The 24712-nt window shown below is 39.5% G+C and overlaps 2 protein-coding genes across 4 annotated transcripts in view; one reads left to right on the top strand and one right to left on the bottom strand.

Moving 5' to 3' along the window:
• The window catches only part of SPEF2 (sperm flagellar 2), a 74902-nt gene extending 63482 nt beyond the window's left edge, over positions 1-11420 (bottom strand). The window contains exons 1-4 of the mRNA XM_063179651.1: positions 11342-11420; positions 9474-9576; positions 5230-5479; positions 515-652 (exon numbers count right to left, since the gene is read on the bottom strand). Of these exons, the coding sequence (XP_063035721.1) occupies positions 515-652; positions 5230-5479; positions 9474-9576; positions 11342-11399 (549 nt within the window). The 5' untranslated portion in view covers positions 11400-11420. The remainder of the gene's footprint in view (positions 1-514; positions 653-5229; positions 5480-9473; positions 9577-11341) is intronic.
• A 103-nt stretch (positions 11421-11523) lies between these two features.
• PRLR (prolactin receptor) overlaps positions 11524-24712 on the top strand; it is a 153926-nt gene continuing 140737 nt past the window's right edge. The window contains exons 1-3 of one of the 3 annotated variants that reach the window (XM_063179642.1): positions 12359-12486; positions 13669-13753; positions 20360-20437. The gene's annotated coding sequence lies outside the window, so the exon portion shown is untranslated. Of the gene's footprint in view, positions 11556-12358; positions 12487-13668; positions 13754-20359; positions 20438-24712 lie in introns of those variants that run through there. The other 2 variants (XM_063179640.1, XM_063179639.1) reach the window with 2 other exon arrangements.

Here is a 24712-nt window from a genome sequence, read left to right as displayed (position 1 = left end):
CATGAATAGTTTGTTTGAATTACTAGATAATGGAGAATTTTTTTTTTTAATTGCTGCATCTCTCTTGGTTTTATTTAAGGTTATTGTCAATTTCAGCTGTTACTAGCATTTAATAAGCAGACAATTTTATAGTGTGTTATAGAACAGTTCAAACATTATGGTGCAAAATGTTATCATGCACAAATCAAAATGGAACATTGATGTTTTCATTTAATGTATTCTCTCTAGTGGACTCATTGCTACTCTTGGCAATCAAATTACTACCTATCTATTTCTCCTACATCAAAACATTTCTCTATTTCTCTTACATCAAAACAATTCTTACTTTAAAAAACCTACAAAATCATAATTGTGTAAATATTCAGCCCAGGTTTCACTGGTTGAATTGATATCATTTCGACAGTCAGCAGCTTTTGAATGGTGCAAGTACAGTATTTGTAACCATAAATGTTCCCAGAAATGGTGGTGTTTGAGTTAATGTAATTAGCATTAAAACAGTATAGATGATAATTACCTCTGCTTCCCTTTTCTTATTTAAGATTCTTTTGGCTTCAGAAGACTTTATGGTGGGTCTTGATGGTTGTTTTTGAATCTGTATAGCAGCTGTTTGAATCCTGGCCATTATTTCATTTTGTCTCCTTCCTATGTAATGCTGATATGAAGCAAATATAATTAAGCCAAAAATTATCTTCCAGGAAGAAACTAGAAGAGATTATCAGGCTCCAGACTTGAGCAGATGAGCAGCTTACAGAGTTTTAAGTGTTTTCATTGAATTCTAGTTCTAGTAAGGTACCTGGTTCAGGTCTGAATAAAGCACAGAAAATGAGAATACCAGTTTCCTGGCACAGAAACTGAGAATACCATTAGGTAACACATTAGGTAACACTAGCAGAGATGATCAAGAAGTAACAAACATATAAATTACACTCATTTAAAGCGCACCAGTCATGCAGGCAGGTAAAGGTGGAATAAAGAAGAAGAAACAGTTTTTATACAAAGAAGTCAAAGATAGTTAAAAATATATAACACATCATAAGAGGTATTCCAAAATTTTTTTTTAAATGCTATTTTGAATATTTTGTATATTGCTTGTATTTTCTTGTCTAGATACATGAAGAGTCTTTTTTTTTTTGGCCATTCTTGTTCATGTAGTGACAATAGAACAACTAAATAAACACAGCAAGACTTTCTCCCTTCATTAGCCACTATTAGTAAACAACTTCATCGGTGTGGTTCAATACCCTGATACCTGGCCATTTCCTCTACATAAACTATAAACTCTGCTTTGGATGAGTGCTCCCATGTCTAAAGTAATGTCTTCTTCCTTTCTTACATGATCAGAATAGCTACACAGAAGTACAAGATGTTCTGAGGCCAAACCCACTACAGATGCCCTTCTCCTGTCATTCTCCTGCTTTTGTACAATGCTCCATCTTTTCTTCACAAAAGAAGAACGATACAAAACCTTTACAAGGACAACTCAAATGTTGTGTCATGTACACACTGTCTTCAGATCTGTAAATATTTTCCATGCTTGACAATATGCAAATACTCTCAGCTAAACATGAAGTGATTTTTAAATAGGAACAATGTTTAAGGTCTCATAAGAGTACATTGGCTTTATTTCCCTGCACACCTTTTCTTTCTTCTTCTATAGACATGAACATGTAGCACAGAAGCCTTCACAGTGGTTTTTAATTAATTCACTAAACACATAACCTTCAGAAAATACTTCATCAGGAGTCTACAAAAATAACTAGTCACGTTTTCAGCGTCTTGGGCTCTTTGCTCTTCTTGGAGGTTCTGAGCTCTCGGCTGCTCTGCAAGATGCACACGAGCTCTCATCTTTTAGCATCTTGGATTTCGTTTCATTCTGATGTGGCATTACAGTTTTCAAATGTTAAACATCCAGCAGTGAAGAGTCAGAAAACAGCAGTAAACATACTAAGATATGGTAATTTTGAGACCATTGTTTCAAACTGTGTTTTTCTGTGTTAATGTACACAGAAAAACATACAAACATGTTCAAATTGAAAATCAGGACCAGCTCTGAAGAAAAGAACTCTGAAGATTTGAACTTGAATGATGCCAGACTTTGTTTAGCTGACAAAAAAGGACACCTCATTGCTCTGTACAGCTCCCTCTGGAGGAGAAGTGCAGAGGGAGGTGCTATACTCTTGTCCCTGGTATCCAGTAAGATATTCCACATGTCATGTGGAATAGAATCATAGAATGGTTTGGGTTGGAAGGGACTTTAAAGATCACCTAGTTCCAAGCCTCCTGCTCTGGGCAGGAACAGCTTCAACTAGATCAGGTTATTTAGAGTCCCACCCAGCCTGGCCTTTAACACTTCCAGGGATGGGTCATCCACAACTTTTCTGGGCAACCTGCCAGTGCCCCACCACCCTCACAGTAAAGAGTTTTCCTAATATCTAGACTACTACTACTACTACTACTACTACCACCATCTACTTTCTTCCAGTATGAAGGCAGTCCCCCATTTCCTGTTATTCCATGCCCCCATAAAAAGTCTTTCTGTATCTTTCTTGTAGGCTCCCTTCAGTTATGTCAGGTACTGGAAGGCTGCAATTAGGTCACTCGGAAGCCTTCTTTTTTTCCAGGCTGAACAATCCTGATTGTCTCAGCTTTTCCTCATAGCAGAGGTGCTCTATTACTCTAATAATCTTGGTGGCCTCCTCTGTGCTGGCTCCAGCAGGTCCCTGTGGTTCCTGTGCTGGGAGCCCAGGGCTGGATGCAGGGCTCCAGGTGGGTCTCAGCAGAGCAGAGCAGAGCAGAGGGGCAGAATCCCCTCCCTGCCCTGCTGCCCACGGGGCTCTGGGTGCAGCCCAGGACACGTTTGGCTCTCTGGGCTGGGAGTGCCATGGCTGGGCCATGTGCAGCCTCTCACCCACAGCACCCCCAAGCCCTTCTGGGCACGGCTGCTCTGGGGCTGCTCATGCCCAGCCTGGGCTGGTACCAGGGGCTGTTCCTATTCAGGTGCAGCACCAGCACTTGGTCCTTGTAAATCTCATCATGTTTCCATGGGCCCACTTCATGAGCCTGTCCCCCAGTTCCCATCCTCCTGTCCCTCCACTCAAGAGGTTGTGGCCTGAGAAGTGAAGAATGAAGCAAAAAAAGTTGAGTATCTCTGCCTTCTCCTCTTCTTTTTCTTACCAGTTTTCCAGCATTTTTATCGACCTTCTTTTCTGCTTAACACACCAGTAGAAGCTCTTCCTGCTATTTTTTGTTTTTGTTTTTTGCATTTATTTGCTTCCCAAGTTCAGTTCCAGCTTTGCCTTGGCCTTTATCACTCCATCCCTACAATGGTACTTCATCTCTGTACTCATACCAGCTCACCACCCCAGCTTCAGCTGCCTGTGTGTTTGTTTTCCCAGCAGTTCCCCAGCTCAGCCATGCCAGTCTCTCATCTTCCTTGCCTGATTTCTTGCTCCTGGGGATTGCTAGCTCTTGCTCACTATGGAAGAATTCCTTAAAGATTTGCCACCTCTGTTCTCCTCCCTTGTCCCTGAGGGCAGCCTCTCAGGTGATCTATCTCCCTAAAGAGCTGGAAGTTTGCTTTCCTGAAGTTCAGGGATCTACCTTTACTCCTTATCTGATACCTCAGGACTAAAACACCATCAACCCGTGCACCAACTCCATCACTGCAGCCCAGGCTGCCTCCAGTCTTGATGTCCCAATTAACTTGTTTTATTGGTGACCATCAGATCCAATATCACATCCTGTCTGGTAGGGCTGCCTATTACCTGTCTCAAGAAGTTATCCTCCATTCCAGGAGCTTCCTGGATTGCCCTGTGCTACCTTCCCAGCTGATGTTGGTTGAAGACCCTCAGCAGGACAAGAGCCTACAAGCAGTATGTCTCCTGTAGCTGGAGCAAGACATTGTCAAATAGGCCTGCCTTAGTCAGGGAGACTGCAGTAAACACCAGCCACAGGGTTCCATTTTTGGCTTTGGTCTCTGATTCTTATCCACAGGCTTTCAGCCCACTCATGTCCATCCCTCAGAGACAACTCTTCACATCCAATCCACCTCTTGATATAGAGGGCAAACCCTCAGCCTCTTGTTCCCCTCCAGTCCTTTCTGAACAGCCCACAGCCATCCAGAGCCACACTTCAGTCTCAGGATTTGTCCCATGCTGACCAGGGGAAGTAAGGAAGCACTTCTTTACTGAAAGTCTCTAGCTTCGTAGATATTCAAAACCACACTGAATGAGGTCCTGAGGAACCTGCTATAGCTGGCTTTGCTTGGAGCAGGGGGGATAAACTGAGGCTCATTCCAACCTTTATTCCTCTCTCTATTTCTCAACCTTCCTATTATATGATTCAAATGTCTTATCAAATTCTGAACTTATCTAAAGACAGAACCTACTCTCAGTGGCTCAATTCCTTAAAGCTATCCCTCTACAGGTGAAAAGATATGTTGACTTTTCGGTACTATCTTTGCACTTGTTGGTAAACTTCTGTTTGAAGGCTATTTTTCAGAAATAGTGCCAGAAAAAAAAAAAGTGAAATTTCTCCCAGCTGAATTTAATTCATTATATATACCTTCTTAAAAGCTCCTCATCCTGATAACAAATAATGGTCTGGATATACTGAATATTACTGCTGAAAACAAGAAGGAAGTCTTTAACAGAACCTACCACATCAACACTGACTTCCTCTTAGATGTCCTCTTTTCCCTTTATTTTTCTCTCTTTGTATTTCTCAGCATATGGTTGCTGTAGAATGAAGTGCAGTACAAATACACGGAGAGACATGCAACAGAATGAATCAAACCACTGTGGCACAGAGCTGAACACGGTTATAAATAGGTTTCCTGGAGGGGAAATTAGTCTGAGTTGATACCTAGACTGCCATGCAGTCTGCAATCTGTACTCATTAAACAAGCAAAAAGGCAGCTGCTGAACTACTACTAGCTTTTATTTTAATATTTTAACTCTGTAGAAAGCTTGAAAACAGAGCAGGTAACACAGAATGAACCAAAACAAAGAAACACAGAACACAGAAGATCAATATCCTATTGAGCTCCTGATAAGCTGTGCAAACCCACTGTATAAGACACAGCAAAGAACATTTGCTTCTTTTCCTTTTAAGTACTGGGTTTTGAATAGGAGATTTACAAAGTAAAGAGGGAAAGCACATAACATGCTTGAAAGGTACGTGTAAATATGCTATCTTTTTTGTTTATACAAAACAGACATAGTGACTTACCTCTTGATTTCTACTCTCAGTAGACATAAGCTTTGCAGTTGCTGCAGGTCTCATTGCTCCCACGACTACTCCAGTGAGCTTTGCCTTCCTCTCTTTTTCTAAAGCAATATACAATTCATATAAAAGCTTTGTCGCAGCCCCATGCTGTCTTGTCATGATGTCTTGGGCCATATTCTCATTAAATTGCACACCAAGGAGGTGAAGTGTGGGTTTCAGGCGAGAAAAATTGTTAATTTTTGCATCTGCACCTCTGTATGATTAAAAACAACAACAAAAAAACCCAGAACTTAAACTTATTTTTGATTCCAACTTGCTGCATTAAGCATGGTCATGACACTTATACCAAGACAGGAGCAGAAAAAAAACAACACACAGAGGATTTTTTAAAATAATTTGATACACACTTTGGCTTAAGTTTTGTACTGCTGTACAGGTAACTGCATTGATTAGTATGCAGTTATAACTTTTTGAAAAGACAAAGACCACATTGGATTATATAAATTCTAATATGCGTACACACAAAGTATATCTAATAGCAAAAGCTAATCTGCAATTGCAGCTAATGCTATACCATCCACAAAACACACAAGGAGTTTGAATGGAGTTTCTTATATTAGCTGTATCAATCCCTCACACTCTCACCAGTTAAAACATAAAAAAAAAGTGTCTGTATTATCAACTAATCTTTACAACATATTTTTTCTCCAAGAAAAACAAAGGTTAAAGCACTGCTGAAAACGAAGTCTGTGTTCTAAATGTGAAATTTACATTTGAAACTAAGATAGTGGCTTGCAGGCTAATATTTTTTATGTATGTAGGTTCGCATGAAAAAGCACTCACTCAAGATCCACAGATACACAGGGCAAAACCAAGTAGCAATAAATTGTCAGTTTATAACAATGAGCATATCAAATTTCATCAGACATATCCATAACTTCAGTCTGAGTCAGAAGATCCTGCTTTCTGTACTGCTCTATTGCTTGAGTTCACAATAGTTCCTTCACATGGAACAACCAGCTTTTGAGGTCAGCCAAGATCCAGCATAAGTCTACAGAAATGCCCAATTTTAACTGAAGACCTTCTGGTACCACAGTATTCATATTATTTCTAGATTAAACTGTCCAGGAGCTCATTATTCTCACTGTAACAGTCGATGCTTTATTTCTTACACACTGACCTGAAGCTTACAAGTATTGAGCATTTTTCTGCCATTGATTCAAGGTTAAGATGAGCCCTCTTGCCAGAAATCATCTGACATGCACTGAGAAGCTCTTAACTTTTTATTCTGTAAGGCTGACTGGCTTGTTCATCTCTACTTCTCCCTCCTTGCACTCCTTGAAGTGAAGAGCAGCAGCTGCAGTCTCCTGGTCCTAAGGACTCCCCCCATCACCACAAACTTTCAAAGATTACTGAGAGTGGCCCAGCAATGACATCGGCCAGGTCACACGGCCTGGGTGAGTATATGCCATCAGATCCAATGGAGTTGCTCATTTCCAATTTACTTAAATGTTCCTTAAACTGTTGCTTCTCCATGGTTGAATCTCTCTTCCTACAGACTTTCCTGTATGTCTCAGGGCCTTGGGATATCTTAGTCTTTTGCATGTCCCAGCAGACCCACAATCTCCCCAGCCTTCCTTTTGCTGTGAACATACCTGTAAAAGCCCTTCTTGCAGCCCTTCTGCCTAGATATAAGACAAGACCTTTTTTTCCATGAGGGCAATCACGTAAAAAATGCATACAAATTTCATATTGAAATAAATTGCCTCGAGAAGTAGTATAGTCTTCATCCTTAGAGGTTTTCCAGATTGTAAACAACTGGTGCAGACCTTCCTGTTAGCTTCAAAGACTGTTAGTTTCAAGTTTCTGAGTGTGAGTTTTATTTAGTAGACTAAGACAGAGAGGACATAAAAAAATCTCAGCCTCAGCATGGCAGATACTCATTTGGGGATCTGAGAGGGAGGCTGATGAATGAAGCCATACTCTGCCATCTTTTTTGATGCAGGAAAACAACTAAGGCAGATCCTGGATCTTCCTGCTCTCTCACATAGAGGGCAGTTTCTCTTTGTCCCTACCCTCCCAGCCTGTCCATCCTTAAGGCCTATATAAAGCCATGGCAGCACACCAGTCCTGGGAGCTATCCCACTGTCCTTCTGTGATTGCAGTGATTACTCAGCAACTGCTCACAGGCCTCTAATTTCTTCTGTTTGATCCCCATGCTGCATGCATTACTATATAGGCACTTCAGAGAAACAGTCAGTTGTGTGATTTTTAAAAAAATGTAATTTAGAAAAGGTGTGAATGCTTTTCCCACAATCCTGTCTCCTTAATTGCATGCATATATTAGGGTGAGCAGCCTTCTGCACTGTTTTGCTGCTCTTATTCACATCACCTTCCTCTTGCTTGCCAGTCTAGGCCAGCATTTCCTCTCTTGTTTGAAACTAAACCTCTCCATCAATACTCACTCCTAGTTTAAAGCTATCCTTGCCCATTTTGCCAGGCTGTTAGCAATGTGTTCCTTGTCCAGCTTGGATGGGTGGATCCTGTCTCTTCCTAGCAGTCTTCCCTCTCAAAAGACTAGGAAAAGCAAATCCCTGTGGTGGACAGCAGCTGCACAACCACTTGTTAACCTGTGGAACCTATCCACTCATTAAGCCCGTGCACCAGCAGAAGTGAGGAAAATAAATACTTGGGCCCTCATGCTTTTGCCTCCAGGTCTCTGGCAGTAGCCTTGGTGTCCACAGAGAGGAACAGCAGGGATATTAGTGCAAGAGCTGGACAAGTCTCTGCAGCTCTGGGCTGAACCTCTGGTATGCAGCAAACCTCCCTGGCTGGCATGTGACATCAGCTGATGGCACTTTCCTCTCCTGCAGGAGAGTCTCCCCCTGCTATTCCCACCTGCTCTTCCTGGTGCTCTGGGGTGCTTCACTTCACTTCACTTAACTTCACCTGCTCAGATGTTTTGTCAAACAGTGCCACCAGTACTCACCTGCTACCACTGCAATGAACCTGTTCTGCAGCTGTGGTTCAGCAGGAGGAGCAGATACCTTCCTTTTCATCAAAGAAGTTTGAGACAGGGAGAATTGACTTCTTTCATTGGAGAGAAATTCAAGTTGAGGCCTCTCACACTCTGAGTAGTTGTTCCAGTGGATTATGAGTATCATGCCCTGTCATGCATCCCCATCTTTGCTGAGGACACATAAACCATCTCCACAGAATTTCCAATCGCTTCTTGCACCTGCTGAAGTGCATCCTCACTAAATGCACCTCTCTAATCACCTGGAGACAAGAGCTCAAAGCACCCTTTTACTAGGAAGAATTGAGAAAATTTGTGAGAAGAGGCTAGAGCTTCCTAGAAGAAATAAAAGCCTCGTGAAGCTATTTTTCCCAGCAACAGCAGGTACTCTAAGAATTACCTGGGGTTTTCTAATGATCTGAGAAATTCCTAAGAAATCTAGAAGTCCTAGAAACAGAGTTCAAGAACTGTGTGTGAAACCGCTTTTTGTTGGCAGCCTTTATTACCTGCTCTCCTACAATCTGGTGGGACTTGGGATAAGAAAGAGTGTGACTACATGAGAAGTTCAAAGAACATAAAAGCAGAGGTTCAGAAGAAACAGGAAGATTTTGTACAGCCTGGAACTCCTGATGTACATGGTCTGACAAAACACAGCATAAGCCAACCTCGCGAATTGCATCATCAGTGTACAAAAGCTCACAGATCTGCACAAGATTTTTCAACTTCCCATTTTACAGTTCTTCTTGATTATAGACATTACAGCAGATTACTTGTAAACTTATAAATTCTTATATGATCTTCTGCCAGAGATCCACTCAAAGCTTCATAATGTTTCTCCAACATTTTCATTTTAGTGAAGATGTTAGGGTCATCACCACAACACAACACTGTATTCCTTACTGTACACAGATCATGGGCAGAGTTCCACTTTTCTCAATCTTAAAGACATCCTTGAAAGGCTTTTTGAACCTCTGGTTTAACCTGGTGTTTTTGTAGTTACAATTAGAATGCATAATTTTCTTGAAGAAGTATGATCAATCTCTCTGGAAATATGAAATCAATTCATGCCTCAAACAGACTTAGCTTTTGAATTGCTGAAAAATATTTTAAATCCCAATAAATTCTACAGTGCATTAGCAAATCCCAGCTACGGAAATACATATTTTGTCTACTTTATGTAAGAGACTTGTTACTTTATACAGGAGAGCAAATATTATTCATATGTACTAACCTGTTCTGTGAAAATTGTTTGAAGTCATCTTGAAGACCATATTTGTGCAGAAGTTCTCCTAGGAGGTAGCCAGTAGAAAATTCTTCTGGAAATGATCCTGGAACTAAGTTTGGAGGTTTTGTGATTGTTTGGGGTTTTTTAGATAAAATAATTAAAAGAGTCCAAATGTTAATTTTTAACAAAACTTGTTATCGTGTTTATAACAAAATTAAATCCAAAATTTAGTAAATTATTCAAAGAAATTTTAGGAAATTGATCTAACAGTAATAGCTTTCAAATCACAAATAAATATACTTTCTGTGTAGTTGTTTTGCAACATCAGCTTTACATAGTCATTTCCAATTTTCAGTGTTAAAATGCAAACATTGTCATAATTACCACTGAGATTGTGAAAATATCTATTAGCTATAATTACTAGATTTTTCACACAAAATGCAGATGAAAAAAAAAGCTAGCTCTAATGAATGTACTCTTCATTCAATCACAGAATCACAGAATACACTGAGATGGAAATGACCCATTAGAATTGGATCTAGCTCTTGGCCCTTCACAGCAAATGCCAAGTGTCAAACACGACGTGCCTGAGAGCATTTTCTAGACACTTCCTGAGCTCTGTCTGGCTGCTGCTGTGACCGCTGCCCTGGCGAGCTGTTGCTGTGCCCAAACACCCTCTGGGGAAGAACCTTTTCCTAATATTCAACCTAAACCTCCCCTGACACAACTTCAGGCCATTCCCTCAGCTCCTGTCACTGTCACCACAGAGCAGAGATCAGGGCCTGCCCCTCCCCTTCCCCTCATGTGGGAGTTGTAGCTGCAGTGAGGTCTCCCCTCAGTCTCCTGGTGTCCAGACTGAACAGAGCGAGTGGCCTTGGCCACTCCTTGTTTGGCTTTCTATCCAGACCCTTCACCACCCTCACTGCCCTCCTTTGGACACTCTCTAATGGTTTCACGTCTTTCTTACACTGTGGCACCCAAAGCTGCCCCAGCACTCGAGGTGAGGCCGCCCCAGCTCAGAGCAGAGCAGGACAATCCCCTCCCTTGCCCGGCTGGTGATGCTGTGCCTGATGCCCCCAGGGCAGGGCCGGCCCTCCTGGCTGCCAGGGCACTGCTGGCTCCTGTTCAGCTCCCCATTGACCAGGAGCCCCAGGTCCCTTTCCATGGCACTGCTCTCCAGCTCTCCAGCATCTCCTTCCCCAGTCTATACACACAATCAGGGTTGCCCCATCCCTGATGCAGAATGTGGCACCTTATTAAACTTCATACAGCTGGTGATTGCCCATGTCTCTAACTTTTCTGAGGGTTTTGTTTCTTCCTTGCAGAACAAATGCTTTTCCAATGCCAGCACAATAGCTGCCATTCAAAACAAAGCACTACTTTCCAAACATATTATACTAATTTTTATTCTCTAGAGTCCTTATTAGCACTTTGAGTTTGAGCACATTCCATCTCTTGAGAGCACCTGTCCCTTGAGGAGAATTAACTTCAGCTTGAAAATTTTCAGGCATTGGAATATATTGTCCAGGAAGGTGAAGGAGTCACCATCCCTGGTGGTGTTCAGAAGGTGTCTGGATCTGGCACTGGGTGATGTGGTTTGGTGGCTCAGGGGTTACAGGGGCACTGCTGGGTGCCTGGTAGGACTGGGTGGTCTTGAAGGTCTTCTCACGGATCTACGATCCTGTAGTCCCCGCCTTTCACACGAAGACTAAACCTGTACCTGCGGAGGCACGTGGCGGCGGGAAGGGGGCGGGCCCGTCAGGGGGGCGGCCGCGGGGGCGCCGCTGGCACGACGGCCCGACCCTGACCCCGCTGACCCACACTGCCCCCGCGGCCAGGCTCTGCCCGTCCCCGCGCAGCGGGGCCCCACTCACCGATGCGCCGGGAGAGCTTCACGTCCCGGTTGAGCCACTCGCACAGGATCTGGGACATGGCGAGATGCACCCGCGGCCGCCGCCGCCGCCGCCCGGCTCCGCGTCCCGTTGCCGCGGCGACCGCGGGCGGCGCCTACGCGGCGGAGGCGGGGCGCGCGGCGGCGCGGGCGCGCAGGCGCGGCGGGCGGGCGGGCGTCCCCGGGCGCGGAGCAAGGTGAGCGCGCGGCGGGGCGGGGCGGCCCCGGGGGAGGCGCTGGGCGGGCGGGGGCTGAGGCGGGGTCGGCGCGGCGGGGCCGGGCCCGGCTGAGCCCGGCGCAGTGGGGGACGCGGCGGGGTGCAGCGGGTCGGTCCGAGCTCTCCCCGGTGTCTCGGAGTCCTGCGGGGCTGCCGGCGCGGAGCTGCCCGACCCGGGAGCGCTGCCCGCCCCGGGAGCGCTGCCCGCCCCGGCTGCGCGTTCCACGTGTGTTTGTTTAAACAGCAACTTCCCCGTTCCGCCCCGAGCCCGGCGCCCGCCGTGTTTGCTCGTGAGCTGGTGGGGGTGGTGCAGGGCAGGGATCGAAAGGCTGGGAATCAGGAGAAGTGTCTTCGCAGGAGGAGTGGTCAGGCGCTGGAATGGGCTGCCCAGGGAGGTGCTGGAGTCACCGTCCCTGGAGGTGTCCTAAGAAAGAAAGACTGGACGTGGCACTCAGTGCCGTGGTCTGGTTAACCACGGCGGTGCTGGCTCACAGGTTGCGCTAGCTCAGTCTCAAAGATCTTTTTCGACCGGATTGATTCTTGTGTTTGTGCAAAGCGCAGCCTGTCGGGAGCAGGGGAATTAATCCGGGGTGATTTTCCCAAATCCGTTCTCATAAGAGCGCACGCTGTTACTGTGCTGGCGCCGTGAGGGAAGGGGGCGGGAGAGCCGAGCGCGGCCCGGGGCGCGCCCCACACGCAGGGCGGTGCGGGACCCTGTGCCAGACAGCTGCTCGGGCCGGAGCCCCGCCGGGACTGCCGGCGCTCAGCCCTTGCCTGCCTTAAATCATCTTCGTTTTACAATCACGCCGAAACAGCCGCGCACTGGTTCCAGTGCTGCTATTTGAAGCGTGTGTAATAAAACGCCAGAGCAACAGGGAAGAGAGCTGCATCTGAAAAATGCACTGCACATAGTGGGTATTTAAATTGGCCGTTTTTTTGGTTGTTGTTTTTTTTTTTTTGGGTTTTTTTGTTTGTTTGTTTTTTTGGCTTTTTTTTTTTTTTCCTTGGGAAAGTTATTTTAACAGTACGGAATTGCGAAGGATTGTTATTGCTACAAAAGGGTAGGAACAAGGTGATCTAGTGGCTAATGACAGACAACAAGCTAGTGATAATTTTCATAAGTGTCAGTTAACTTGGAATGTTACAGATTCTGCTCCTTGAGAACAAACAGAATTCCTCAGATTAAATCTGTGTGCTTTGACAGAGGGTGTGCTTTGAATCAAATTAAATCCTTGAGAATAAGAATATAAAGGTATAACTCACCAGGTATTCATGAATCTTGAAAAGATCAGTGTAAAGTCAGTGCCATATGAATGAGTGAAGTAACAGAAAACTTCAAGAGAGAGGAAGTACTTTTAGGACAGATGTTTAAATTAATGTATTTATATTTACATTAAATATATTTATATTCTTTTAGGGATTCAAAGTTTTGCATCTGTCTGAACTTATGAAAAGTTCAGATATATCACATGCACTTTAGGAGAAGAAAAAAGTTCAGATTTTTAATATTTTTATGATTGTATTTGTAGGGTGAATCTATCATCAGAGTGTTTTTCTGGTGTTTCAGGGAGGAAAGAACAAACATTTTAGCTTCATCATAGAATTTTTCCCATGGCTCTACAAATCGATGTATATTTATGTTGATATACATAGGTATTGCTGCAAGTAGTCGTTTTCAGAAGCTTATGTTAAAACTTTAAAACATGCAAACCAGAATTGATTTATATTAAGTATAGAACTTCTTTCCATATCACCTCGGATGCTGAAAGGCCGGTACTTCCTGTATCTTTAGATTTTTTTTGGAGGGGGGGAATGTATTCCTTCAAGTTCATGATCGTATTCAGTGCATTTCTAAACACCTGATTTTGTTTAAAATTAACATGAGTTTTTCTGTCTGTCGAGATGACATAATAAAATCTTACTCAGATTAGCTAGAACTATGAAAAAGATGTGGAATTTCATGTTTAAATTCAGTAGTGTCTTGCTGTTTCATCTATATCTGTTTTAACAAATTAATGTAGCTTTCTTTATTCTCAGAAGTGATGAGATAAGGTATTAATAAAATTTTACTTCATTCTTTCCCTGAATTTAAGAACTTGGAAAGATGCCTGTGTTCTGCACTGTGAAAGCTGAGCCCAAAGACCATTTAAAGGAAAATAATTGCAGAAAACAAATAAAGTAAGTGTTTCTCTCATTCTACCCTTGCTGAAAACACCAGTGTTTTTAAATAATAACATTGTATACTTCCTGTGCACTGAGTTTTTTACATCTCTGCTAGGAATGCCACTGGGCATTCCAAACTGTTTTTCACAGGACTCTGTACTTTAAATGATGTAGATTTTAGCCAGTAATACGGGGTTGTGGAATGCATGTGAATTATTCACCTAAGGCTCTGCCTTTATTGTAAACTTCATGCATCTTATTCTGGACTTGTTTTGAAAGAGGAGAGGATTGTTTACAGGCTGAACTTATTATAGTTGAAGGAATAGAAGACATCAGACAGCAACCTGTTGAGCAGAAATTGAAGTGTCAGGGATCATCTGTAACACTTCATTCCTTTTGCCCATCTGAAAGAAACTGCAGATGTGAGGAGCAAAAAATGATGTGACCAAGTCTATAGCTTTTCTTACACATACACATAAGTTTTGAATAACATGGACATAATAGTGGTATGCATAAAGAATAAAATGGTAAAATCCAGTTTTAAAGGTGAACAAAAGAACAACCAAAATACTTCTAAATCTTCAAGATAATAAACTGTTGGGGGAATTAATTCTGCAATTTAATACAACTAAGATTAAGGAAAGGATAATGAAGCAGTACCTGAATTCTCAAATTAAATTGCATTCAGAGGGAAGCTGTGCCAACAGAAATAGTAGTAAACTAAAACAGAGTAATAAAAAAGTGTCTGTGTTAAAGAGTTTCCTTTTGTGCACCAAAATTTGCTTTTTCCTGTATCAACAAGATTGTTTATAAACATACTTCACAAAAAAATATATTTTTAAAATGTTTTTTTACTTGTAATGTTATGGTTTATATTATTTTCTTGGTTTTTCTCTTTCCTGAGAAGTTACAAAGAGGCTAAATGGCCTCCACTCCTCCTAGGGCTTCTTTTCACTCTTTCCTCCCAGTTTATTACTCATTTTACTTTGTTTTTACTTTATGTTATTTGAATCACAAAATTCCAGAATAGTCTGTGTTGGAAGTTGTGTCCACAAGGAGCATCAAGTCCAGCTCTTAAGCAAATAGGCTGCACTGGGTTTAAATCTGCCACCCTGGCTTTATTAGCACTATGCTCTAACCACCTGAGCTAATCTCAGGGTGTTTATCCCCTCTGACAATGATTGAGCATGACCTCTTTAAAACTTAGTTTTGAATTTATTTGTCCTTCATATATACCCTCTTCTGGGTCCTCATGTCTGTACTGAGGACAGAAAACTAAAAAATGCAAAAGAATCATGATTTTGCGATTTGTGCTTACCATGTTTCCACAGGTGGTTGCTCGGAGCATTTCTCAGCTCCATGGCCCCTGCTGGCTCTTAGAACAGCACCATGGAAGCTTGTCCTGGCTTCTAACTTGGTTTTCTCTGTTGCCACAAGACAATAGTTATATTGAGTCACAACCCATGTAGGTCTAGCCTGGTCTCCTGTCTCTAGCAATGGTCAATAAAAGATTTTGGGGAAGAAATGGGGAGAAATCGTTAGCATATACTCCATTGCTTTCTCCCTGCCACCAGTGAATGTGGTAAAGGACTTCATGCATTGACATAAGCTAATACAATTAACCTTTCCTTCCATGAACACATGCAGACATTTCTGAGTCTCTGTAAATGTTTGATATTGACAGTGATTTGTGGTAAGGGATTCCATACCTTAACCTGGCTTTGTGTGAAAAAATTAGATTACCCTTCATTATGCAAAGAATGTTACTGTTTTGTGTATTTTGAGTTTGCATCCTCTGCTCTTTTTTTCCCCCCCTAGCTCTCTAGCTGTTCTGTTATTTTTAAACAAGAGCATTAGCTATCTGACTTTCAGGTTGAACTGATGCTTCAACATTCTCATATTTCTATTATCTGCACAAAGAGCACTGGGATGAGTCTGCTGTACCAGTCCTACAAAACAAAGTCCTCCACTTCAAGCAGTTGCAGAACTAACACTTAGCAATACTAATGGGTTTTCATACAATACATATGCAAGACCTGCATTCACTGGTTAAGTAATCTCTTTATATTTAAAAAGTGTGTTCGATACTGATAATATATAATGAGGCTTGGAAAGTTAACAGGTGTGCTGTGTGCAGGAAAATGTTGTGACTGGGTGCATTGTTTTCTGTACTGCAAAATGGATTATTAGTGTGTAGGTTCACCTTGAGTGAGTCAGTAAATTACTGGGCAAGATTAAGGCAAGAGAAGTGCAGGGAAGTTTTGATACTTTTGAGACAGGGCAAAGTGCTTCCAGTGGAGGAACAAGTGGCTTTCTGTGGCTGACTGTTGTGATTCTTTTTTGTACTGATAACTAAGTAAGGAAGAAGATAATTTAATCTTCTTAAGCAAAATCTTTCTGGCTGCATCTGAGACAATATGGTTCCATTTAGTTCAGTTATAGCAATTGCACATTTAAATCAAGGACTGAAGGATTTTTCAGCTTAAAGTGACAATTTGTTATCTCCAGTGTGACGTGCTTGGCAGGAATTACAGTCCACTATGGTGGAGAGAGGAATGTGAGTGGAATAGCATTTCAAATATCTATGCCATTTGGCTTAATTTATGAGACTACTCAGAGACTTACTAAAGCAGATGGGGGTTTGGTTTGTTTTTTGTTTGTTAGTTAGTTTGATTGTTTTTTTAAAAATCCACTAATGACTTTCAATCAAAGTTTTTGGAGAGATTTTGCAGCTTTAAGGTAGACAGTGCTTAACCATTTCAAGCATCAAAAGAGTAAAATAAAGCATCGCAACAGCAAAAGCTGAGTGTAAATGGTGGAAAAAAAGAAAGAACCAAGCTGCCTGACTGATTAAAAATTCACATAAGCAAAACAAAAGGAAGTAAGAAACTTATTAGAACCTCTCTGAATAATTAGTACATACATGTCTTCAGGACACAGTAAATTACAGAAGTAGAGACTGGCATGTTGATACAGCTTTAAACAAGTGCACGAAACAAAGGCATGAGGAATTAAGGACATTTGTATTTTGGAAACGCTGTGGTTTCACTGAATTTCATTACCCATTTCTAAGCATCTCCTTCTTCTTAGTAGTTTTGGTTTGGGTTTATTATCACTTTCTTTCCTTTATGGTTGTTTTTCTCAATCAGGAAGTTGGGCATTTTGGGTTGAGGATTCTGTGCTTCCTTAGTGGGATAATAGGAGCAGTAGAAGGGGAAAGCAGCTGGCAAGGGATAAAAAAAGGTGATGATTAGAGAGTGGAATTGAACAAAAATTCATGGAGCAATGTGACTGGTACAGGTAGCTGGCCAAGAGGGTTCCATTAGAACCCATTGGAACAAAGAGGATAAAGGCAACACAAATTGCGTTAGTTCTATAGCTTAAGCAGTGTCTTTAAATTCTGAGTCACTATTTCTCTGCCTTGGGAAATTGTATGTAAAACGTACTGTCAAAAGATGGTTTTAGTCAACCCCAGTAATTACACATATCCACTCACATCTGTGTCACAATACAGTCAGAACTAAAATTTTGTGAACATTTTTCTTGTAGTCATTCTTTTATGCATAGAATAGTTGTGTGCTTGGTGTAGATGAATGAAAGCTCTCTACAGCTGTTTTTTTTTTTAGAAAAAAGAAGGTAGTAAAGTAGTAAGTAAAGTTCAGATGGTTCGTTTTTGCCATGCACAGTTTAATTCATTTTCTGGCATAGTGTTTCTGCAAGATAAAAATCCTGTTAATAAATCAGATTTTTCTAGGCTGATAAATTGTAAGTCTATAATTTTACAGATGTATTGCTTTATAAACAATGGTCTGAAATATTTTGAGTAGTACTTAAAATACTCTCAAGGCCTCATCAGCTAGTATTTTATCTTTGTTATTCAATAAATGCTCATTAATTGTGCACATTTGTCCTACATTCTTTTACTGTGGTTTTTGTCTAGCATTATTAAAGAATGTGTGAAATGTAACTAGAATCCTCCTAGATGTTACTGAAATGCAACTGCTTTTTTTTTCAGAAATAGTATGGCTATTGTGTACTAACAATTCTGTTCAGTTATGTTTTTAGAGTATAAAAATAAGAATAGTGTGTCTGTTTTTGAAGTAGAGAAGGAATTCAAGTAAGCATAATGTAACCAAGTGATCTGGAATTTGGCTAGAATTCTAGGAGCAAATGCCAGCACTTAAAAGCCTTGGATAGCTCTTTCTCATTATGTTGAAAGGGAACATTGGTCAAGCATGCTCTACGTTGGAAGTATGCCTGGTAAAACATCAGGTTTTCAACATTGTTCTTTAATCAACAGTACTTAGCTAATTAGGGTAGAACCGATGATGTAAATAGTTAAAATCAAAGTGATTTTTATGTAGCTAGACTAAGGAAAGACTATGGGCTAATATGCCCAGTTCCTTATTTTAATAAAAAATTAGTGGTACCTCATTGCATGGTAATGCTAGTACACAGAATATAACTTCTTTTCTACAGTAAAGATTTATCTTTCAAGTTGCTCATTTCTCTCCTCTTATGCCAGTATTAATTTTACTCTCAGACTGATTCCAATAGATGTTTTCTTTTCTTCTTGATCTAATAGATGTTTTCTTTTCTTCTTGAGTGTAGGAGTTGCTGATAATGACAGGAATAGTATTGTGCCTCCGCTTAATGGCTATGGAAATGCAATTTTGAAAAAAGTTTGAATTATTCATAAGCAGTTTCTTATTTGATTACATGTGCTCTGACTAGAAGATTTAAACAGAAATAAACAGTCTGCCTTAAAACAAGTAAAATTCTCTTTAAAAGTTTGATTTAATATAGAATGACTGAATACAGGCTGTAGTGAAAGATGAAAAAAAAGCCATCCAATTGTTCATGTTTTGAGTTGTGGCACAGATAAGCATTTTAAACAAATGACAGAAATTTAGCAACTTGTGTGGGGAAGCATTGACTGCCTTACTGTTACTGATGGATCATTTCAAATAATGAAACAGTGGAGAAAATTCTGTGATTAAACCAGTAGTAAGCCTCTAAAACAGTGTGCAACTCTGCCTCTGATTTTCCCCAGCCATCTCACTTATTCCCATTTCCAGTTCTTTTTGCTCTGTTGATTCTTATTCTCTCCTGCAATTGGAATTAGTCTTGCCCATATATTTGTTTATTTCCTACTTCATATTCCTTAGGTCTTGACATCTGATGATGTGTCTTTCTTCTCCTTTTTATCTACCCCAACTTTTCTGTCCTACCAAGGCTTATACATACATTTTGTTTTTACATTCTGAATTATGTGTTCTGTCAGATTTCTAAAGTACCAGCACTAACCATTCTCTTTTCATTCTCCACAGTGATAGTAGAAACTATTAGAATTGTTCTTTAGGTTCAATGGCAAAAATTTATCCCTTTTGTCCATTTGAGGCATGTGGAGAGTGGGAGGCCCCAAGCCCCTTCAGTGCCTTTTCCTGGATGTACTTTGTAAGCTCTTTAATTTGAATATCGGTGTTTGGCACCTGCCATCTGGACAGAACAGTGTCTCTGCAGATGACAGTTTTGAAATTCCTTCCCCTGAGGGATGATAGATGTCCTGCTTCATCCCAGAGAAATGTTGTATGAATGAGATTTGAAATGAAAACTAAAGAAAATAATGGTTGGGCTGTCAAGCATACACAAAAGCAGTTGGTGAATACACCAGCTTTAAAAACCTTATGACTGGAAAGAGTATCAGTTTGCTAAATACCTTAGAAAACCAGTGATCGATCACCTACCTTCAAATTTGCATAATTATACCCATGTTCATATGTAGGTTTGCCTTATTCCAAACATATGCTCTAAATTCTAACTCATTGTACACAGTTTATATTCAAAGTCTAGCACATCTTGTTTTGCCCTTGGGTTTAGAAGCTGTTTTTTTACATTAGGATCAGCTAATTCTCAGTGTGTTTATCCTTTTATGCAGAATGAGTGCTCCCAAAGAAATTATATCAATTACAAGTTCTTTTTTAGCAGCAGAGGAGCAGTATTTGTCAGAATGAATCATTAACAATAGTTGGAATGCACTCTTTTCTTCCTGCCTCTTCTGGAAACCGTACTGAATTTGAAGTATCCTTAATCTGGGCATATACTCAGGTAGATCCATCTTCATTGTCTGTAAAGAGGTGACTCTTTGTTCTTTTCAGTGGTAGTTACTGACATCAAAGCTCATTCTGCCCTTTGTATTTTTATACCTATCACCATACTTTTGCTTCTCTTTGGCAGTAACAGATACAGATGCTCAGGCTGCTCTATTCAAGACAGCTTTTTCAACTGCAGTTACAATAGTGGATACCTACTGGTATTAGATGTTTTCTTATACAAACACTAACAAGTTTCTAGTAGAATTTCTTGTTTCTTTGTACTTCTGTTCAGTGGAAGATTTGAAAATTTACTATAGCCTTGAGTGGAATTCCTGCTATTCATAAAAATTTAATAAATTCTTCTTTCTTTTCCATTTTAAAATTTTTTCATATTTTCTGTGGCAAGAATTTTCTTGCATAATAATTAAAAAGATATGTAAGTGAAGTCAATTTAATCTGTCTTTTGGTCAGTTTACCATTGGATAGCAGCATAAACTTCTTTCATTAAAGCTGATACCTGCTGCAGATACCTGACCAATACATGCTGCACAAATCAGAAGAATCTACTGGAACAGAATATCCCTGGTCCTCCACTTCGAGAAAGGTATCTTTCCAAGATTTAGATGTACATTTTTTTGTTTTCTATGAGCATATATTTCTTTATCATTGTATTTGGAATAAGAAAAGGCAAAAAGCTATAAAAGGCAAGTGCAACTAAATTTATTTTAAATCAGTTAAATTCTGTGCTTTGATTTGAATTTTTTTTAATGAATTAATGCCTGATTAAATGGGTCAGGTAAAGCACAAAAAAACACTTCTGATTTTGAAACAAGAAATAAGTGTATCTGAGAGATTTTACAGCTGATACAGCATCAAATTAATCCCATATTTGTATATAGGTTATGTAAATAAAATTTAATATTATGCTGCATAATATGAGACATGGAACCTAAGATGCACATAATTTTGTTAATGGAGTTACACAGCTGCTGCTTGTAATTAGCTGCCTAGGGAACCTCTGTTCAATAATCCTTTTTAATGAGTGTTTTTAACAGTTTGATTCCATGGCAAAAGAAGAACTAGATATAGAATATCAAATATAACTAAAATACTAATAAATGAAGATTTCTAACAAAAATTAGGCATAGACTGTGTATGGGTGCATATGCTTTTAACTATTTTTTTAAAAACACAGTGATTTTGAAAACTCTTTTGCAAACACAATGTTCAGTATTTCAAATTATAAATAAACAAAAAAATGGTGATAACTTTCTTACTGCTGCAGTAGTTTCTTTCCCATAAAGTTACTTATTACAATAGAAAATTAAATAATTACTTTACCCCCCTGAATTTTATATGTGACTCATGGTTTTAATAATGTTTTTCTTTCAACATGACATTGTTGAAATTTAAGTAACTACAGAAATATGACTTCTTTAAACATTTTCTGCGTCACTTCTAACTTAAATATTCTATTATCTTCTTTTCTGTTGTCCAATGATAGGTATTATTTGAATTTGTTTGTGCAAAAAGAAGAGAATAACATTTTTATTAAATATCTCTAGCTTACTTCTCTTGAAATAGAGGAAGTAATGTTGCTTTCCTCATGAGTTTTTGACACTTAGATAATTTGTTTCTCATCCCCTTCACTTCTGTTTTTGTGAGCTACTACTTCCAGCCATTGTGTAAGATTAAAGTGAGTACTTCCATCCTGTGTATAACATGTCAGCATGTAGAACAGCAACAGCATCTCCTTAGAGCATAATTTTTCAGTAATTGTAATTTCTTGTTTTGTTGAGCCTTGTAATTTATTATACTCTGTTTGAATTATACAACAGAAACTTTTTTAAATGGTTCCTCTTTTCCCATTCACTTTATAGCATTTGTTTTCTCTACGATGAACATATCCTCATCAGTGAAAAAGATTTTATTGATAATTTGTTTTCAGGATCCCTTAGACTGTTCGAAGTATGCAGGTGTGGTTCAGCCATGATGATGCCATAAATTGTAATGTGGAATTTTACAAGCAGAAAAAAACACGTGTTTTGCGAGGTGAACTACAAGAAATTCAGGACAAAAATGGAAGAATAAATGATGCAATTACTAAATAATGGAGGTGTCAAATCTGTATAAGTAGTTAGTTAATTGTAATTACAGTTTGGTTTAGCAAGAGATATTTGGAGATGCTTCTGTTACTTAAGGGAGAAAATAGTTTGGAGTTGAGGTTTTAACTTTGGTTTTAATTTTGAGGTTTTAAATTCTGGTTTTAATCCAAATCCAGTCATAATCAGTAAAATACATATTATAGAGACCTAAGATGAATGATAATGCTTAGGAAAAATTCTGACAGGATCCTGTTAATCTGTTGAGAGTTCACTTGTTCACTTACTTTTTAACAGTCTGGGCTAAGGGGTAGTGGCCATAACCTTTAAGCATGCCGTTTAGAAATTTATGCTAACTTGTAATGGTGATCCATATTTTAGTTTTTCAAAAGTTAATCCTGTCATAAGACACGGCTTCCCAATTACCCTGATGAGAAATTTACAGTTGTTCTCTTCATCAGTGTGATGCTGACCGTATCTGGCACTGGTGTCTTGTCACCATTTAGACTCTGGACTATTTCCATGTAGTCGAAAGACTTGTCTCAGTTTCTAAGCTTGTTTTCAAAGTTGAAGCATAAAGCATTAAAAGAGAAAATGGAGAGAGAGAGAGAACAAAAATGTAAATTATTTGACTTATTATTTTGTATGCATTGTCCTTGTATGGGTCAAGAAGTTCTTAAGACAGCTCTAGATACTATGCCATATTATTCCTTTTGCAAGCCTTATTCATCCTTTTGTTTTAGATAATCAGGTGTAGTGTGTATTCCACATAGTCTTTTTACATTTTTAATGCTGTAATTGTAGTTCTCTGGAATAGTATTTCAGAAATAAATACAGTATTAATTCAAACCCTGTGGTGTGAAAGAGCAAAACTACTAAACTCAAAAAATAGTATAAGACTGACTGTTATTCTTCCATTAGTTCCATTTCAGACCCTAGCTGAATCTTATTAATATTTCTCCAGCCTCTGCTTTTTGTAATGATCCTGTCTTCCTCCCCCTTACTCAACTGATACTACTATAATTTTTACTGACCACTGTTCCTGTGAGCTTACTCAGAAAGCATACTAGCTTAATTTCTACCAGCTTTTGTTTTCTCTTATGCAAGACCTGCTTATTGTCCTTCACATTTCTTTCTGCTATCCCTCCTCTTTCTAAATTGTCTATTTCCTCACTGAAGAGAGGACTTTTTTTCTGCTTTACTCAGTTGAGATTCCATTTCTCTTCATGTATATTTCATATTTCAGAAAAACTAGAAGACCAAAAATTCTTACATATGTTAATCAGTCTGTAAAACTAGTTAGTTTTCCCACAAAGGGTTTGTATTACAGGTGCCTGGATATGGCACTTGGGGTGAAAATGGTGGTACTCTGTTGACAGTTGGACTGGATGATCTTGAAGGTCTCTTCCAACCCTGATGATTCTATGAAGTATGAATTTTACATCAGGTCTTGGCAATGTAAGTAGAAGTCCTGATCTAAATGTATGGGATACCTCCACAAAAGGAAGAAGGCAATGTGTGAGTTTAGGAGAAATAATTCTGCCCTACAATTATAGAGTCTAGCAAATCCTATCACCAGCTCTTTAACAATCTGCTGATCTACAGCAGCCAAAAAAAATAATATTTACAACAAAAAAGTTATGTGCAATATTTAACTTGGTTAAATATTACATATTACTTTAATTATTAACATCAGAGAAGTTAAGACTAAGGTCCTAAAATGCCGTGCTTATGATTTGGTGAAATATTGTCATTACTGACAGCTTAAAAATGCAGGTATATCAATGTTACAATTTTGTTAAGATAAACAGAAATCTGCTAGCAAACTGCTTAATAGACTTGGATTTATCACAGTGTTCTCAAAAACTACCAAGGTATGATAAGCATTTTCATTATGTAATATGAAACACATATATTTTTTTATTGCTGGCACATCGAAAGCTTGGAAACATTTCACCACCTTCAAGCCAGCAAGTATGTAAAGCAGTAAGATAAAATCATTAATAATCAAGTTCAGGATAGCGATTACACAACCATTAGTGAAGTAATTCTCATTAAAGCAGCTTTTCTGGATAGGACGTGCCTCACAGAACAGGAATGCCACTTTCCCAGAGCAGGTCAGCAATGAATAGTAACCCTGAATGTGAGCAAACTGGAGCAAGGGGTTCTGATTAATTTTCTTTGGGGAAAAACAAAATCACCTTTTTTGTTTTAGAATCTTAGGTATGAAGCTGTGGGGAGAAAAAAAATCAGTAAAATAATAAAATAGATGAAGCACAAGCTTCTGACTGTAGTTCAGACTCCATTCATAAGCAATGAAAAATAAAGTGTTTTGAGAGACAATAAAGAATTAAAGGAAGTGAGTGCTATTTGTTTAGCTAGAGAACACTGATATATTTCCTTACTCAGTCCTTAACATGTAAAAATTTTAAGAAGGGATTTAATGATTAATTATTTTAATGGGAAAATGACCATATTTGCCATATCCCAGTCACACAGACTTAGAGGCTTAAAGTCACCTTGTTTTCATACTCCAGTAATATACCTGTTTATACTGTTACAGCTTCTGAGCAGAGCAGATATGTAGTAGTTGCTTGTTGAGAAACAATGTAATCTGCTTAAAAGCATTTCTATTTTCTTCTAATATATTGGCTGCAGTACTGTAACAGTGAGTGTGAAGATTTGCTTTCAGTCAAGTTGTAAACTTGGGAAATTTTTTTCATATATGTGAACAGTTTTATTTCTGTTCTTATACAACTTAGAATTTTTTTATTTAC

Source organism: Melospiza melodia, chromosome Z (assembly GCF_035770615.1).
Source record: "Melospiza melodia melodia isolate bMelMel2 chromosome Z, bMelMel2.pri, whole genome shotgun sequence".
Taxonomy (NCBI): domain Eukaryota; kingdom Metazoa; phylum Chordata; class Aves; order Passeriformes; family Passerellidae; genus Melospiza; species Melospiza melodia.
Note: the sequence above shows the minus strand (reverse complement) of the source record. Positions and strands in the feature narration are given on the sequence as shown.